This window comes from Microtus pennsylvanicus, chromosome X (genome assembly GCF_037038515.1).
Source record: "Microtus pennsylvanicus isolate mMicPen1 chromosome X, mMicPen1.hap1, whole genome shotgun sequence".
Classification (NCBI taxonomy): Eukaryota; Metazoa; Chordata; class Mammalia; order Rodentia; family Cricetidae; genus Microtus; species Microtus pennsylvanicus.
Genome location: NC_134601.1, coordinates 85,106,248 through 85,123,841, shown reverse-complemented (window position 1 = coordinate 85,123,841; position 17,594 = coordinate 85,106,248). Strand labels below are relative to the sequence as shown.

Sequence of the window (17,594 nt, the reverse complement as noted above, 5' to 3'; positions counted from 1 at the left end):
TGAAGAATAATGGTTGAAGTCCAATTTCTGTCTCTGGGTTTTTATTATTCATGCTACACTTTATAAAACATTTGCTAGAGACACTGAGAAGCAAAGACTACCTATATGATCACACAGAGTGTCAAGTATAAGATGCTTTAGAAAACATGTTGGATTTTCCATTCAGAATCAACCGAAAAGTCAAATGACTAGGAATATCTTAAGAAGCTTTACAGCAGGACACACCATATTCAGGAGTGATGTTGGAGAGTGAAAATTCACATCAAGATGTCTACTCTCACAAACAAGGATGATGGTTAATATTTTCAAAAGAAACAAGGAAGGTAAAGATATTGACCTTTTCTGGGAGAGGTAAAAGGAGGGGAGGATGACAAAAGAGGCTAGCTTTGTGTCCATCATATAAAGATTATTCACAGATATTAGACTAGGATAGTTGTCCTTTGAGAAAGGGTCCCTGTGGTTTTGAATCAAAATGCCCCCCACAGGCTCACAGGCATTATTTGTTTTTTTTAATTTTTTTAAATTTATTTATTTATTAAGGATTTCTGCCTCCTCCCCGCAACCGCCTCCCATTTCCCTCCCCCTCCCCCGATCAAGTCACCCTCCCTCATCTGCTCGAAGAGCAATCAGGGTTCCCTGACCTGTGGGAAGCCCAAGGACCGTCCACCTCTATCCAGGTCTCCTAAGGTGAGCATCCAAACTGCCTAGGCTCCCCCAAAGCCAGTACGTGCAGTAGGATCAAAAACCCACTGCGATTGTTCTTGAGTTCTCAGTATTCCTCATTGTCCTCTATGTTCAGCTAGTCCGGATTTATCCCATGCTTTTTCAGACCCAGGCCAGCTGGCCTTGGTGAGTTCCCGATAGAACATCCCCATTGTCTCAGTGTGTGGGTGCACCCCTGGCGGTCCTGAGTTCCTTGCTCGTGCTCCGAAACACATAGGCATCCTCATGAATATTAACCTTCATCAGGCGATGAAAGGAGACAGAGACAGAGGAGCACGGGACAGAAATCTCAAGGTCCAAATCAGGAGCAGAAGGTCACAGGCATTATTTGAAAGGATTAGGATGTGTGGACTTTGTTGGACTGCCTGTTGGAGTAAGTGTGTCACTTGGGGTAGGCTTTAAGATTTCAGAAGCCCAAGCCAGAGTCAGTGGCTCACTCCCTTTTCTTGCTGCCTGCTGATTCCAATATAGAACTCTTAGCTACCTCTCCAGCACTATGTCTGCCTGTGTGTTACCATGCTTCTCACCAGGATAATGGATGAAACCTTTGAAGTATAAGCCAGTTCCAATTAAATGTTTTTCCTTTAGAAGGATTGCTATGGTTGTGGTGTCTCTTCACAGCAATAGAAACCCTAAGACAGTCTGGTAATGTATCATTGGCTGTCCTAGAACTCTTGATATGGAACAAGCTACTATTGAACTCACAGTGATTTGCCTGCCTTTGGTTCCTAAGTGCTATGATTAAACACATGTACTACCACACACACCCAAAGACTTGAATTTCTTAATGTTTAGAGTATTCAGCTCAGTGTTTTGCATAATGTATATACCTTCACATTTAAAAAATTGTAGATATACTCCCCAGTGAGGCAATGGTCAGAAGCAAATGAACTATGAGGGATGCAGGTCTAACAGTCTAAAACAGAGAAAATATAAATGCATAGGAGGTTATGAAAATAAAGGAATACTAGCATGAAAAACAGAAAATGTGGTTAAAAAGAAAGTAACAGTAACCAGGGGAATAACATATCAAGAAATTTTAAAGTTTCCAGAAATAAGGCATATCAAATATTTTATAATCTTCTGAGATCATCTTTTATTTGTTTATTATTAACCATAATTTTGAAACAAAATTGAACCACATTTATTACATACTTTTTGAACCCTAACACAAAGTCCCCAAATCTTTCCCCCTAATCAGACCTTTAATATAACATTTCTATTGCTGGGAGTAATACATACCTTGAACCACCACATCTGGCTTTGGCACAGTAGAAAACCTACGATTCAGGGGATCAATTTCTCCAGGAGCTAAAAATCCCTGAAGAAAATGCACAAAACAAAATTAATAAGCCTCAAAAATAAAGCTAAGGCAATGGAGAGATAGCTCAGAAGTTAAATGGAAAGGGAAAAGGAGGTCAGTACAAAGGGAGACAAAAGATGAAGGGATAAATAATATTAAGGATGTTTGAAAAGGCCACAGGAACATTTCATGCTTACTTAAATATACATATAGTGTGTGTGTGTTAGAGAAAGGATATATGTGTGTGTATGTGTATGCATGCGCGTGCACATGTATGTGTGTATACACACGCGCGCGCACGTCACACACACACACGCACACACACTACTGCAATCTCCCTTGGTTGCCTCTTAGAACTTGAAGGTAAGACCCAATAGTTGAAGACACCATACAATCAGGAATCAACTGAGCTGGAACTGACCTGAAAGCTTCCTACCTGATGATTAGATCTCTAAATGACCAAAAGTGTCATGCAAGCTGCTAAGGGAGAAAACCAATCAATAGTCCTGACCAGCTGTGAAACCTATGAACCACAATGACCCCAAGGTCCAGTAGTGGTACATATCTCATGGAAGCAAACAACAGATGTCTAACTGGACTTAAGGCCAACTCAGTATGAAGAAACTCCTTTTGTCTGTGAGGTCCCTGGCCAGCAAGGGGCCCAGATCCTGTATCAGAAGATCCATCGGAGATCATTTGAAGGAAGAGATGGGCAGGCACCAATTCAAGAATTCCTCCAACAATCTGAAAAACAGCATGAAAACACCAGAACCCAGCGAACTGACAACAGGAGGACTTGAACACCCTAATCCAGAAGGAGTAGAAAAAATTGACATTATGAAAGTGAAAGAGTCCCTTAAACAGGAGGTGAAAAACTCCCTTAAAGAAATGGATGAGAAGAATAACAAAAAGTTTGAAGAAATGAGTAAATCCATAAAAGATACCCTAGGAAAGCAAGAAAAAAAAACAAACAGATAATGGAAACAGTTCAAGACTTGAAAACTGAAATGGAGGCAATGAAGAAAACATAAACCGAGGGCCGGCTGGATATGGAAAATCTAGGTAAAAGAACAGAGACTACATAGACAAGTATAACCAACAGAATACAAGAGATAGAAGAAAGAATCTCAGATTCTGAAGACACCATAGAAAAAATAAACGCATTAATCAAAGAAAACAGCAAATCCAACAAATTCTCATCACAAAACATTCAGGAAATCTAGGACACAATAAAAAGACCAAACCTAAGAATAATAGGTGTAGAAAAAGGAGAATTACAGCTCAAAGGTCCAGAAAATACATTCAACAAAATTATAGAAGAAAACTTTCCCAACCTAAAGAAAGATATTCCTATGAGGGTTCAAGAAGCATACAGAACACCAAATAGAATGGATCAAAAAAAAAATCCCCTCGCCATAAAATAATCGAAACACAAAACATACAGAATAAAGAAAGAATATTAAGAGCTGCAAAGGAAAAAGGTCAAGTAACTTATAAAGGTAAACCTATCAGACTTACACTTGACTTCTCTATGGAAACCATGAAAGCCGGAAGGTCCTGGATAGATGTACTGCAGTAACTAAGAGACCATGGATGCAAGCCCAGACTACTATACCCAGCCAAGCTTTTGTTCACTATCAATGGAGAAAACAAAATATTCCAGGATAAAAACAAATTTAAACAATACATAGCCACAAATCCAGCCTTACAGAAAGGAATAGAAGGAAAATCACAAACCAAGGAATCTAACAATGCCCACAATAACTCAGACATCTAGCGACTCTTCACGAGCACAACTCAAAGAAGGGAGACACACAAACTCTACTTCCAAAAACAACATTAATAAACCGGAGTTAACAACCACTAGTCATTAATATCACTTAATATCAATGGACTCAATTCACCTATAAAAAGGCACAGGCTAAGAGATTGGATACGAAAACAGGATCCAATATTCTGCTGTTTACAAGAAACACACCTCAACCACAAAGACAGACATCTACACAGAGTAAAGGGTTGGGAAAGGGGTTTTCAAGCAAATGGACCTAAGAAACAAGCGGGCGTGGCCATACTAATTTCTAACAAAATTGACTTCAAACTAAAATCAATCAGAAGAGATGGAGATGGACATTTTATACTCATAACAAGAACAATTCATCAGGATGAAGTCTCAATCCTGAATATCTATGCCCCTAATATAAAAGCACCCACTTATGTAAAAGAAGCATTGCTAGAACTCAAAGGCAGACATCAATCCACACACACTAATAGTAGGAGACTTCAACACTCCTCTCTCACCAATGGACAGATCAATCAGTCAGAAACCTAACAGAGAGATAAGAGAATTAATGGAGGTAATGAATCAAATGGACTTCTATAGAACATTCCACCCAAATAGGAAAGAATATACCTTCTCACATCTCATGGAACCTTCTCGAAAATTGACCACATACTCGGTAACAAAGCAAACTTCCACAGATACAAAAAAATATTAGTAACCACCTGTGTCTTATCAGATCACCATGGAATAAAGGTAGAATTTAACAATAATTCTACCCCCAGAAAGCCTACAAATTCTTGGAAGCTGAACAGTCAACTACTGAACCACCCCTGGGTCAGGGAAGAAATAAAGAAAGAAATTAAAGTCTTCCTTGAATTCAACGAAAATAAAGACACAACATACCCAAATCTATGGGACACTATAAAAGCAGTGCTAAGAGGAAAGTTCATAGCTCTAAGTGCCCACATTAAAAAAACGGAGAAAGCTCATATTAGAGAATTAAGAGCACACCTGAAAGCTCTAGAAAAAAAAGAAGCAGACTCACCCAGGAGGAGTAGAAGACTGGAAATAATAAAACTGAGGGCTGAAATCAACAAAATAGAAACACAGAAAACAATCCAAAGAATCAATGAATCAAAGAGCTGGTTCTTTGAGAAAGTCAACAAGATTGACAAACCTTTATCCAAACTAATCAAATGGCAGAGAGAGAACATACAAATTAACAAGATCAGAAATAAAAAGGGGGACATAACAATGGATACTGTGGAAATTCAGAGAATCATTAGTTCTTACTACAAAAGCCTGTATGCCACAAAATTGGAAAATGTAAAAGAAATGGACTTTTTAGATAAGTACCATTTACCAAAATTAAATCAAGACCAGGTGAACAATTTAAATAGACCTATAAGTTGTGAGGAAATAGAAGCTGTCATAAAAAAAATCCCAACCAAAAAAAAAAAAAAGCCCAGGACCTGATGGTTTTAATGCAGAATTTTATCAGAACTTCCAAGAAGAGCTGATACCTATGCTCCTTAATGAGTTTCACATAAGAATCAGAGGAGTCATTACCAAACTCTTTTTACAAAGCTACAGTCACCCTGATTCCAAAACCACACAAAGACCCAACCAAGAAAGAGAATTACAGACCAATCTCACTCATGAACATCGATGCAAAAATTCCCAATAAAATTCTGGCAAACAGAATCCAAGAACACATTAAAATAATTATCCATTATGATCAAGTAGGCTTCATCCCTGAGATACAGGGCTGGTTCAACATACAAAAATCTATCAATATAATCCATCATATAAATAAATTGAAAGAAAAAACCATATGATCATTTCATTAGATGCGGAAAAAGCATTTAACAAAATTCAACGCCCCTTTATGATAAAGGTTTTGGAAAGGTTAGGGATACAAGGATCATACCTAAATATAATAAAAGCAATATATAGCAAGCCAACAGCTAATATAAAATTAAATGGAGAGAAACTCAAAGCCATTCCACTAAAATCAGGAACGAGACAAAGCTGTCCACTCTCACCATATCTCTTCAACATAGTTCTTGAAGTTCTAGCAATAGCAATAAGACAAATAAGGAGATCAAGGGGATTCGAATTGGAAAGGAAGAAGTCAAACTTTTGTGATTTGCAGATGATATGATAGTGTACATTAGTGACCTCCAAACCTCTACCAAAGAACTCTTACAGCTGATAAATAACTTCACTGAAGCGGCAGGTTACAAGATCAACTCAAAAAAAAAAATCAGATCCCCCCACCCTCTGTTTCTCTCCCCCTCCCTGCCCTGGTGGCAGAGAGCCTCCCTGCTCTGCCTGCTTGGGCGCTGGGTCCTAACCCCAAGCGTAGGGTAAAGGGGAGCTCGGGGGCTTCTTTGTCCCCATAGCCCGCCTGCAGCAAGCAGGGTGGGCCCTTTGTCTGCAAGCGAACCAAGCAGCACGGAGTTTCGATCAGGGCACCTAGTGAGACATCATTGTGGTGAGTGAGTGCTGCGGCACCCGGGAACAGCCCGCCTACACTTCCTGATCAACCTACAGGGCTACACTGCCAGGTACCTCCTCTCTCTACCTATCCCATCCAGCTTACATCCAGATCTCCCCACCCTCTGTTTCTCTCCCCCCTCCCTGCCCTGGTGGCAGAGAGCCTCCCTGCTCTGCCTGCTTGGGCGCTGGGTCCTAACCCCAAGCGTAGGGTAAAGGGGAGCTCGGGGGCTTCTTTGTCCCCATAGCCCGCCTGCAGCAAGCAGGGTGGGCCCTTTGTCTGCGAGCGAACCAAGCAGCACGGAGTTTCGATCAGGGCACCTAGTGAGACATCATTGTGGTGAGTGAGTGCTGCGGCACCCGGGAACAGCCCGCCTACACTTCCTGATCAACCTACAGGGCTACACTGCCCGGTACCTCCTCTCTCTTCCTATCCCATCCAGCTTACATCCAGATCCCCCTACCCCCTGTCTCCCTCCATCCCTCCCTTCTTGGAGCAGAGTGCCTCCCTGTTCAGCCTGCCTGGGCGCTGGGACTGAACCCGAAGGTGAGTGCAAAGGGGAAGGTGGTAGCTCCTTTGTCTCCATAACCTGCCTGCAGCAAGCAAGGTGGGCCTTTGTTTGCAAGCTAACCAAGCAGCAAGGAGATCGGAACTGGACTCCAGGAGAAACATCACGGGGGAGTGACATCACTTGGAAGGTACATCAGTTGGCAAGAAGACCTGATCCTGTAAAAGAAGATCCATAGGAGAATATTGGAAGGAAGAGATGGGGAGACGCCAATGCAAGAATTCACCCAACAATCTGAAGAACAACACGAAACCACCAGAAGCCAGCGACCTCACAACAGGAGGACATGAACACCTTAATCATGAAGAAGGAGAAAAAACTGACTTCATGACAGTGATTGACACCCTTAAACAGCATATAAAAAACGCCCTTATAGAAATGGATGAGAAGTATAACAGAAAGTTCGAGGAATTGAGTAAATCAGTGAATGATACCCTAGGAAAGCAAGGAAAAACAATCAAGCAGATAATGGAAACAGTTCATGATTTGAAAAATGAAATGGAGGCAAAGAAGAAAACACAAACAGAGGGCCGGCTGGACATGGAAAATCTAGGTAAACGAATAGAGACTACAGAAACAAGCATAACCAGCAGAATACAAGAGATAGAAGAAAGAATCTCAGAGTCTGAGGATAACATAGAGAAAATAAACGCACTGATCAAAGAAAACAGCAAGTCCAACAAACTCTCATCACAAAACATTCAGGAAATATGGGACACAATAAAAAGACCAAACCTAAGAATAATTGGAGTAGAAGAAGGAGAAGAAGTGCAGCTCAACGGTCCAGAAAATATACTTAACAAAATTATAGAAGAAAACTTTCCCAACCTGAAGAAGGATGTACCTATGAAGGTTCAAGAGGCATACAGAACCCCAAATAGGCTGGATCAAAAAAAAACACCCCCTCGCCATATAATAATCAAAACACAAAATATACAGAATAAAGAAAGAATATTAAGAGCCGCAAAGGAAAAAGGCCAACTTACTTATAAAGGTAAACCTATCAGACTTACACCTGACTTCTCTATGGAAACCATGAAAGCCAGAAGGTCCTGGATAGATGTACTGCAAAAACTAAGAGACCATGGATGCAAGCCCAGACTACTATATCCAGCCAAGCTTTCGTTCACCATAAATGGAGAAAACAAAATTTTCCAGGATAAAAACAAATTTAAGCAATACGTAGCCACAAATCCAGCCTTACAGAAAATAATAGAAGGAAAATCACTAACCAAGGAGTCCAACAAAGACCTCAATAACTCAGACATCTAGAGACCCTTCACCAGCGCAACTCAAAGAAGGGAAACACACAAACCCTACTACTTAAAAAGTGACCGGAGTTAACAACCACTGGTCATTAATATCACTTAATGTCAATGGACTCAACTCACCTATAAAAAGGCACAGGCTAAGAGACTGGATACGAAAACAGGATCCAACATTCTGCTGTCTACAAGAAACACACCTCAACCACAAAGACAGGCACCTACTCAGAGTAAAGGGCTGGGAAAAGGCTTATCAAGCAAATGGACCTAAGAAACAAGCAGGTGTGGCCATACTAATTTCTAACAAAGTTGACTTCAAACGTAAATCAATCAAAAGAGATGGAGAGGGACATTTTATACTCATAACAGGAAAAATTCATCAGGAAGAAATCTCAATCCTGAATATCTATGCCCCTAATATAAAAGCACCCACGTATGTAAAAGAAACATTGCTAAAATTCAAGGCAGCCATCAAACCGCACACACTAATAGTAGGAGACTTCAACACTCCTCTTTCACCAATGGACAGGTCAATCAGACAGAAACCTAACAGAGAAATTAGAGAATTAATGGAGGTAATGAAGCAAATGGACTTAACAGACATCTATAGAATATTCCACCCAAATAGGAAAGAATATACCTTTTTCTCTGCAGCTCATGGAACCTTCTCGAAAATTGACCACATACTTGGTAACAAAGCTAACTTACACAGCTACAAAAAAATATTACTAACCACCTGTGTCTTATCAGACCACCATGGATTAAAGTTAGAATTCAACAACAATGCTACCCCCAGAAAGCCTACAAACTCATGGAAACTGAACAGTCAACTACTGAACCATACCTGGATTAAGGAGGAAATAAAGAAAGAAATTAAAGTCTTCCTTGAATTCAATGAAAATAAAGAAACAACATACTCGAACTTATGGGACACTATGAAAGCAGTCCTGAGAGGAAAGTTCATAGCACTAAGTGCCCACTTAAAGAAAACAGAGAAAGCACATATTGGAGACTTAACAGCCCACCTGAAAGCTCTAGAAAAAAAAGAAGCAGACTCACCTAGGAGGAGTAGAAGACTGGAAATAATCAAACTGAGGGCTGAAATCAACAAAATAGAAACACAAAAAACAATCCAAAGAATCAATGAATCAAGAAGCTGGTTCCTGGAAAAAATCAACAAGATTGACAAACCCCTATCCAAACTAATCAAACGGCAGAGAGAAAATTTGCAAATTAATAAGATCAGAAATGAAAAGGGGGACATAACCACAAACACAGAGGAAATTCGGAGAGTCATTAGATCTTACTACAAAAGCTTGTATGCCACTAAACTGGAAAATGTAAAAGAAATGGACACTTTCTTAGATAAATACGATTTACCAAAATTAAATCAGGACCAGGTGAACAAGCTAAACAGACCTGTCAGTCGCGAAGAACTAGAAGCTGTTATCAAAAACCTCCCTACCAAAAAAAGCCCAGCGCCAGATGGTTTCAATGCGGAATTCTACCAGAACTTCCAAGAAGACCTAATACCTATACTCCTTAATGTATTTCACAATATAGAAACAGAAGAGTCATTGCCAAATTCCTTTTATGAAGTTACAGTTACTCTGATACCAAAACCACACAAAGACTCAACCAGGAAAGAGAATTACAGGCCGATCTCACTCATGAATATCGACGCAAAAATCCTCAACAAAATACTGGCAAACCGAATCCAAGAACACATCCGAAAAATTATCCATTATGATCAAGTAGGCTTCATTCCTGAGATGCAGGGCTGGTTCAACATACGAAAATCTATCAATGTAATCCATCATATAAATAAACTGAAAGAAAAAAAACCATATGATCATTTCATTAGATGCTGAAAAAGCATTTGACAAAATTCAACATCCATTTATGTTAAAAGTCTTGGAGAGATTAGGGATACAAGGGTCATACCTAAATATAATAAAAGCTATATACAGCAAGCCGACAGCTAACATCAAATTAAATGGAGAGAAACTCAAAGCCGTCCCGCTTAACTCAGGAACACGACAAGGCTGCCCACTTTCGCCATACCTCTTCAATATAGTGCTGGAAGTTCTAGCAATAGCAATAAGACAGCATAATGGGATCAAGGGGATTCGAATTGGAAATGAAGAAGTTAAACTTTCGTTATTCGCAGATGATATGATAGTGTACATAAGCGACCCCCAAAATTCCACCAAAGAACTTTTACAGCTGATAAACAGCTTTAGTAATGTGGCAGGATACAAGATCAACTCCAAAAAATCAGTCGCCCTCCTATACTCAAAGGATATGGAAGCAGAGAGGGAAATCAGAGAAGCTTCTCCATTCACGATAGCCACAAACAGCATAAAATATCTTGGGGTAAATCTAACCAAGGAAGTGAAAGATCTATTTGACAAGAACTTTAAGGCATTGAAGAAAGAAATTGAAGAGGATACCAAAAAATGGATGGACATCCCTTGCTCTTGGATTGGGAGGATCAACATAGTAAAAATGGCAATTCTACCAAAGGCAATTTATAGATTCAATGCAATCCCCATCAAGATCCCATCAAAATTCTTCACAGATCTGGAGAGGACAATAATCAACTTTATATGGAAAAACAAAAAACCCAGGATAGCCAAAACAATCCTATACAATAAAGGATCTTCTGGAGGCATTACCATCCCTGACTTCAAACTCTATTACAGAGCTACAGTAATGAAAACAGGGTGGTACTGGCATAAAAACAGAGAAGTCGACCAATGGAATCGTATAGAAGACCCGGACTTTATCCCACAAACCTATGAACACCTCATTTTCGATAAAGGAGCTAAAAGTTTACATTGGAAGAAAGAAAGCATCTTCAACAAATGGTGCTGGCACAACTGGATGTCAACTTGTAGAAGAATTAAAATAGACCCATATCTATCACCGTGCACAAAACTCAAGTCCAAATGGATTAAAGACCTCAATATCAGCCCGAAAACACTGAATCTGATAGAAGAGAAAGTGGGCAATACCCTACAACAGATGGGCACAGGCGATCGCTTCTTAGGTATAACCCCAGAAGCACAGACATTAAGGGCAACATTGAATAAATGGGACCTACTAAAACTGAGAAGCTTCTGTAAAGCAAAGGACACTGTCACTAAGACACAAAGGCAACCTACTGACTGGGAGAAGATCTTCACCAACCCCGCAACAGACAAAGGTCTGATCTCCAAAATATATAGAGAACTCAAGAAACTAGACTTTAAAATGCTAATTAACCCAATTAAAAAATGGGGCGCTGAACTGAACAGAGAATTCTCAACAGAAGAAGTTCAAATGACCAAAAGACACTTAAGGTCATGCTCAACCTCCTTAGCGATCAGGGAAATGCAAATCAAAACAACTTTGAGATATCATCTTACACCTGTAAGATTGGCTAAAGTCAAAAAACACCAATGATAGCCTTTGCTGGAGAGGCTGTGGAGGAAGGGGTACCCTCATCCATTGCTGGTGGGAATGCAATCTTGTGCAACCACTGTGGAAGTCAGTGTTTCGGTTTCTCCGGAAATTCGGGATCAACCTACCCCTGGACCCAGCAATACCACTCTTGGGAATTTACCCAAGAGATGCTCTATCACATGTCAAAAGCATTTGTTCAACTATGTTCATAGCAGTATTATTTGTAATAGCCAGAACCTGGAAACAACCTAGATGCCCTTCAATGGAAGAATGGATGAAGAAAGTATGGAATATATACACACTAGAGTACTACGCTGCGGTAAAAAACAATGACTTCTCGAATTTTGCATGCAAATGGATGGAAATAGAAAACACTATCCTGAGTGAGGTATCCCAGGCCCAAAAAGACGAACATGGGATGTACTCACTCATAATTGGTTTCTAGCCATAAATAGGGTTCACGGAGTCTACAATAGGCGAATCTAAAGAAGCTAAGTAAGAAGGTGAACCCAAGGAAAAACATATAGTTATCCTCTTGGATAAGGGAAGTAGACAAAATTGCCGGGGGGAAAAGTGGGATCTTGGGGGTGGGGTGGGATGGGGGTTAGGAGAGATGGGGAGAGAAAAGGTAGAAGGGAAGGAGAGTGGACTTGGGGAAACAGGAGGATCGGGATAAAGGAAGGTTGGATAGGGGAGCACGGAACCACAATTCTTAGTTAAGGGACCCACTTTAGGGTGGGCAGGAGACTTGACCCTAGAGGGGCTCCCAGGTGCCCAAGCTGAGGTCCCCAGTTAGTTCCCTGGGCAGCTGAGGATAGGGAACCTGAAATGACCCTACCCTAGAGCAATACTGACGAATATATTGCATATCATCCTAGAACTTGCATCTGGCGATGGATGGAGATAGAGACAGAGACCCACACTGGAGCACTGGACTGAGCTCCCAAGGTCCCAATGAGGAGCAGAAGGAGTGAGAACATGAGCAAAGATGTCGGGACCACGAGGAGTGCACCCACCCACTGAGACAGTGGAGATGATCTACTGGGAGCTCACCAAGGCCAGCTGGACTGTTACCAAAAAAGCATGGGATAAAACTGGACTCTCGGAACATGGCGAACAATGAGGGCTGATGAGACGCCAAGGACAATGGCACGCGGTTTTGATCCTATGCAATGTGCTGGCTTGGTGGGAGCCTAGCCAGTCTGGATGCTCACCTTCCTAGATATGGATGGAGGGGGGAGGACCTAGGACGTACCACAGGGCAGGGAACCCTGACAGCTCTTTGGACTGGAAAGGGAGGGGGAGAGGAGTGGGGGGAAGGGGAGAGGGGTGGGAGGAGGGGGAGAAGAGTGGGAGGAGGGGGAGAAGAGTGGGAGGAGGGGGAGGGAAATGGGAGGCGGGTGGGAGGAGGTGGAAATTTGTTTTTTTTCTTTTCTTTATCCTCCTTTTATCAATAAAAAAATTAAAAAAAAAAATCAGTAGCCCGCCTATACACAAAAGATAGAGAAGCAGAGAGGGAATTCAGAGAAACTTCAACTTTTACGATAGCCACAAATAGCATAAAGTATTTTGGGGTAACACTAACCAAGGAAGTGAAAGATCAATTTGACAAGAACTTTAAGGCATTGAAGAAAGAAATTGAAGAGGACACCAGAAAATGGAAAGACCTCCCATGCTCTTGGATGGGTAGGGTCAACATAGTAAAAATGGCAATTCTACCAAAGGCAATCTATAAATTCAACGCAATCCCCATTAAAATCCCAACAAAATTCTTCACAGACCTTGAGAGAACAGTAATCAACTTTATATGGAAAAACAAAAAAACCCAGGATAGCCAAAACAATCTTATACAATAAAGGAACTTCTGGAGGCATTGCCTCCATCCCTGACTTCAAACTCTATTACAGAGCTACAGTAATGAAAACAGCTTGGTATTGGCATAATAACGGAGACGTCGACCAATGGAATCGAGTAGGAGACCCGGATTTTAACCCACAAACCTATGAACACCTGATTTTTGACAATGGAGCTAAAATTATACAATGAAAGAAAGAAAGAAAGCATCTTCAACAAATTGTGCTGGCAGAACTGGATGTCAACCTGTAGAAGAATGAAAATAGATCCATATCTATCACCGTGCATAAAACTCAAGTCCAAATGGATTAAAGACCTCAATATCAATCTGAACACACTGAAACTGATAGAAGAGAAAATGGGAAGTAGTCTACAACATATGGGCACAGGAGACTACTCCCTATGTATAACCCCAGTAGCACAGACAATAAGGGCAACATTGAATAAATGGGACCTACTAAAACTGAGAAGCTTCTGTAAAGCAAAGGACACTGTCACTAAGACAAAAAGGCAATCTACTGATTAAGAGAAGATCTTCACCAACCCCACAACTGACAAAGGTCTGATCTCCAAAATATATAAAGAACTCAAGAAACTAGACTTTAAAATGCTAATTAACCCAATTAAAAATGGGGTACTGAACTGAACAGAAAATTCTCCACTGAAGAAATTCAAATGGCCAAAAGACACTTAAGGTCATGCTCAACCTCCTTAGCAATCAGGGAAATGCAAATCAAAACAACTTTGAGATATCATCTTACACCTGTCAGAATGGCTAAAATCAAAAACACCAATGATAGCCTTTGCTGGAGAGGATGTGGAGTAAGGAGAACACTCATCCATTGCTGGTGGGAATGCAAACTTGTGCAACCACTTTGGAAATCAGCGTGGCGGTTTCTCAGGAAATTTGGGATCAACCTACCCCAGGATCCAGCAATACCACTCCTGGGAATATACCCAAGAGATGCCCTAGCATACTACAAAAGCATCAACATTGTTCACTATGTTCACAGCAGCATTATTTGTAATAGCCAGAACCTGGAAACAACCTAGATGCCCCTCAATGGAAGAATGGATAAAGAAAGTGTGGAATATATACGCATTATAGTACTACTCAGTGGTAAAAAACAGTGACATCTTGAATTTGTATGCAAATGGATGGAAATAGAAAACACTATCCTGAGTGAGGTAACCCAGACCCAAAAAGATGAACATGGTATGTACTCACTCATTAGTGGATTCTAGCCATAAATAAAGCACATTGAGCCTATAATTCATGATCCTAGAGAAGCTAAATAGGAAGTTGAACCCAAAGAAAAACATGTAGTTATCCTCCTGGATATTAGAAGTAGACAAGATTGCCAGGCAAAAATTGAGAGCTTGGGGGTGGTGTGGTGTGGGGGTAAGGGGAGATGGGGAGAGAGAAGGGAGAAGGGGAGGATGGAGAGAGCTTGGGGGAATGTGACGGTTGGGATGGAGGAAGAGTGGATATGGGAACAGGGCAGTATATATCTTTTTTTTGACACATAAAGTTGTTTAATTAGGTTGTCAGCAATTTAGAAAACAAGTTTGTGAGGATACATCCCGTTGGTCAGACAGAACTGAGAGTGCAGGTAGCCCTGCAGCTGAGGAACAGCTTTGATCTTTGGCAGAATCTGCGAGTCCACCACTTTGTGATCAGCCTTGCGCTGCTCTGTAATCTCATATTTCTCCTTCTCTGTGTCAAAGATCTCGCCCTCCTGATGCCTGGGCTTACACAGCTGCTTTTTCTTGAAGTAAGCATCAGTCAGGTGTTTGGGGATTTTAACTGTGCTGATATCAACTTTTGTAGAGGTGGCGATGACAAACTTCTGATGTGTTCTTCTCAAAGGAACTCTGTTGAGGGCAAGAGGTCCTGTCACAAGCAGTAAACCACTGCCCAGTTGCTTCAGGAAAACCACTCTCTTGCCCCTGTGGCGCCCGGTAAGGATGATGAGGACAGACCCAGGAGTGATGCTGGCACGCAGGCGTCTCAGATGCTGACTGAAGGGCTTTTTGCCATGGCTCAACTGCTTCCGAGGCACATCTTCAGTAGGATAATACCTGGGCATTTTTCGAAGCTTAACCACCCGGGTACTACCATTCTTGTCACCACCAACTGGTTTTGTGACAGTGGCAAGGACCTTTTCCTTTTTCTTCTTTTCAACCTTGGTTTTCGCAGCTGTGTATTTCCTTTTGTACATGGCCTTTCTGGAATACATAGCAGATCGGGAATACCTGCCAATTCCTCTAACAAGGACTGGATTTCGGCTGCAATGGGGCTCCCCCTTCTTGAGCTTTTTAGCCTTAGGTTTACCCTTTTTGGCTGCACCAGTGGCAGGGGCATCACCGCCAGCCTTCTTGGCTGCAGGTTTCTTCTCTTTTGTATCAGGTTTCTCGCCTTTTTCACCCGCCATCTTGCAAGGTGGGAAAGAGACGGCAGTATATATCTTAATTAAGGGAACCATTTTAGGGTTGGCAAGAGACTGGGCTCTAGAGCAGTTCCTAGGTGTCCGAAATGTCCCCAGGTTGTTCCTTGAGCAGCTGAGGAGAGGGCACCCGAACTGGCCCTATCCTATAGCCACACTGATGAATATTTTGCATATCACCATAGAACCTTCATTGGGCGATGGATACAAATAGAGACAGAGACCCACATTGGAGCACTGGACTGAGCTCCCAAAGTCCATATAAGGAGCAGAAGGAAGTAGAACATGAGCAAGGAAGTCAGGACCGTGAGGGGTGCATCCACCCACAGAGACGGTGGGACTGATCTAATGGGAGCTCACCAAGGCCAGTTGGACTGGGACTGATGGAGCATGTGATCATACCGTACTCTCTGAATATGGCTGACAAGGAGGGCTGACTGAGAAGCCAAGGACAATGGCACTGGGTTTTGATTCTACTGCATGTACTGGCTTTGTGGGAACCTAGTCTGTTTGCATGCTCACCTTCCTAGACCTGGATGGAGGGGGGAGGACCTTGGACTTCCCACAGGTCAGGGAACCCTGACTGCTCTTTGGACTGGAGAGGATGGGAGAGTGGGAGGGGGAGGGAGAGGGAAATAGGAGGAGGTGAAAATTTGTAATAATAACAATAATAATAAAAATTTTAAAAAAAGAAACTCATGCCTGATACTGGTAACCCTTGGCTGTTGAGGTATGGAAACTTAGAGGAGAACTTATTACTACCACTTTCTGAACTAGTGTAATTCCTAACTGAATTCTAAATGCCGATCCTTATATTCACAGGTACGTGTAGCTATCACCCCTCATCAAAGAAGCTTTTTGCAGCAGAGATTGATAAAAAATACCACAAGTGGTTAAAATGCAGAGAACAAATGCCTTTGAGGTACCCAACCCCTATCAATACATCTACAATGCCCCGACATCTAACGTTCAAGGAATGTAACAGAAAAGCGAATGGAAGGTTTTTAAGAGCCAGAGAACCAGAACATCTGCTGTGATGCATTGTACTTTCTGTATGTGCCAGGTGTAGAGTTAAGAAAGGGGCGGGGTTTGCCTCAGGCGAATGCCTACCAATAAATGGGTGCGCGGGGCCCTTTTTCCTTCCTACCTCCTGTACTACGCTGGAACTTCGGTTCTGTAAGTTTATCATTAAAGTGATAAATATTCTTTAATATCTGCATTGCATTTATTTACGCCGATACATTTGGCACCCAACGTGGAGCTTTGCCAAGACCCGGCCCAAATCGGAGTCTCTTGAGGCCCCCCCCACCCCGGGCCGCTGCGGCGGTCTCCCTGGGCGCGCGGAAGCAACTGAGATTCTGAGCGACTCGATTTTCCCTGCTGCTTGCAGGGAAATCAAGCAGGACAGGAGAGCTAGCACTCCCCGGGTTTGAAATTGGCAATGCCTCTGTAACAGCGTGATCACTCTCTGTTCCCCTCCCACCTCCGCCGGTGCTCAGGTCACGTAACAGCGGCCCTGCGAGCCCCAGCACAAAAACGCTGGCATCCCTTTGATTTGTTCACTTTGCTGGCTTTTCTCTATTCCCTTTCTGGCCCAATTGCTACTTATCAGTCTGGTGTCTGTTTCAATTTTGTTTTTGAGTCATTTATTTCAGATTTAGGCCACGTGGACTCAACTGGACTCTTTCGCCACCACTGGCAGGAACC

The 17,594-nt window shown here is 41.9% G+C and overlaps 1 protein-coding gene and 1 pseudogene across 6 annotated transcripts in view; both read right to left on the bottom strand.

Annotated features, from left to right (window-relative positions):
• Phka1 (phosphorylase kinase regulatory subunit alpha 1) overlaps window positions 1-17,594 on the bottom strand; it is a 133,289-nt gene that overhangs the window by 69,109 nt on the left and 46,586 nt on the right. For all 6 annotated transcript variants that reach the window (XM_075956760.1, XM_075956757.1, XM_075956758.1 and 3 more), the window contains exon 13: window positions 1,966-2,044. In XM_075956760.1, coding sequence (XP_075812875.1) covers window positions 1,966-2,044 — 79 coding nt within the window. The remainder of the gene's footprint in view (window positions 1-1,965; window positions 2,045-17,594) is intronic.
• LOC142840600 (large ribosomal subunit protein eL6 pseudogene) lies at window positions 14,954-15,890 on the bottom strand (annotated as a pseudogene).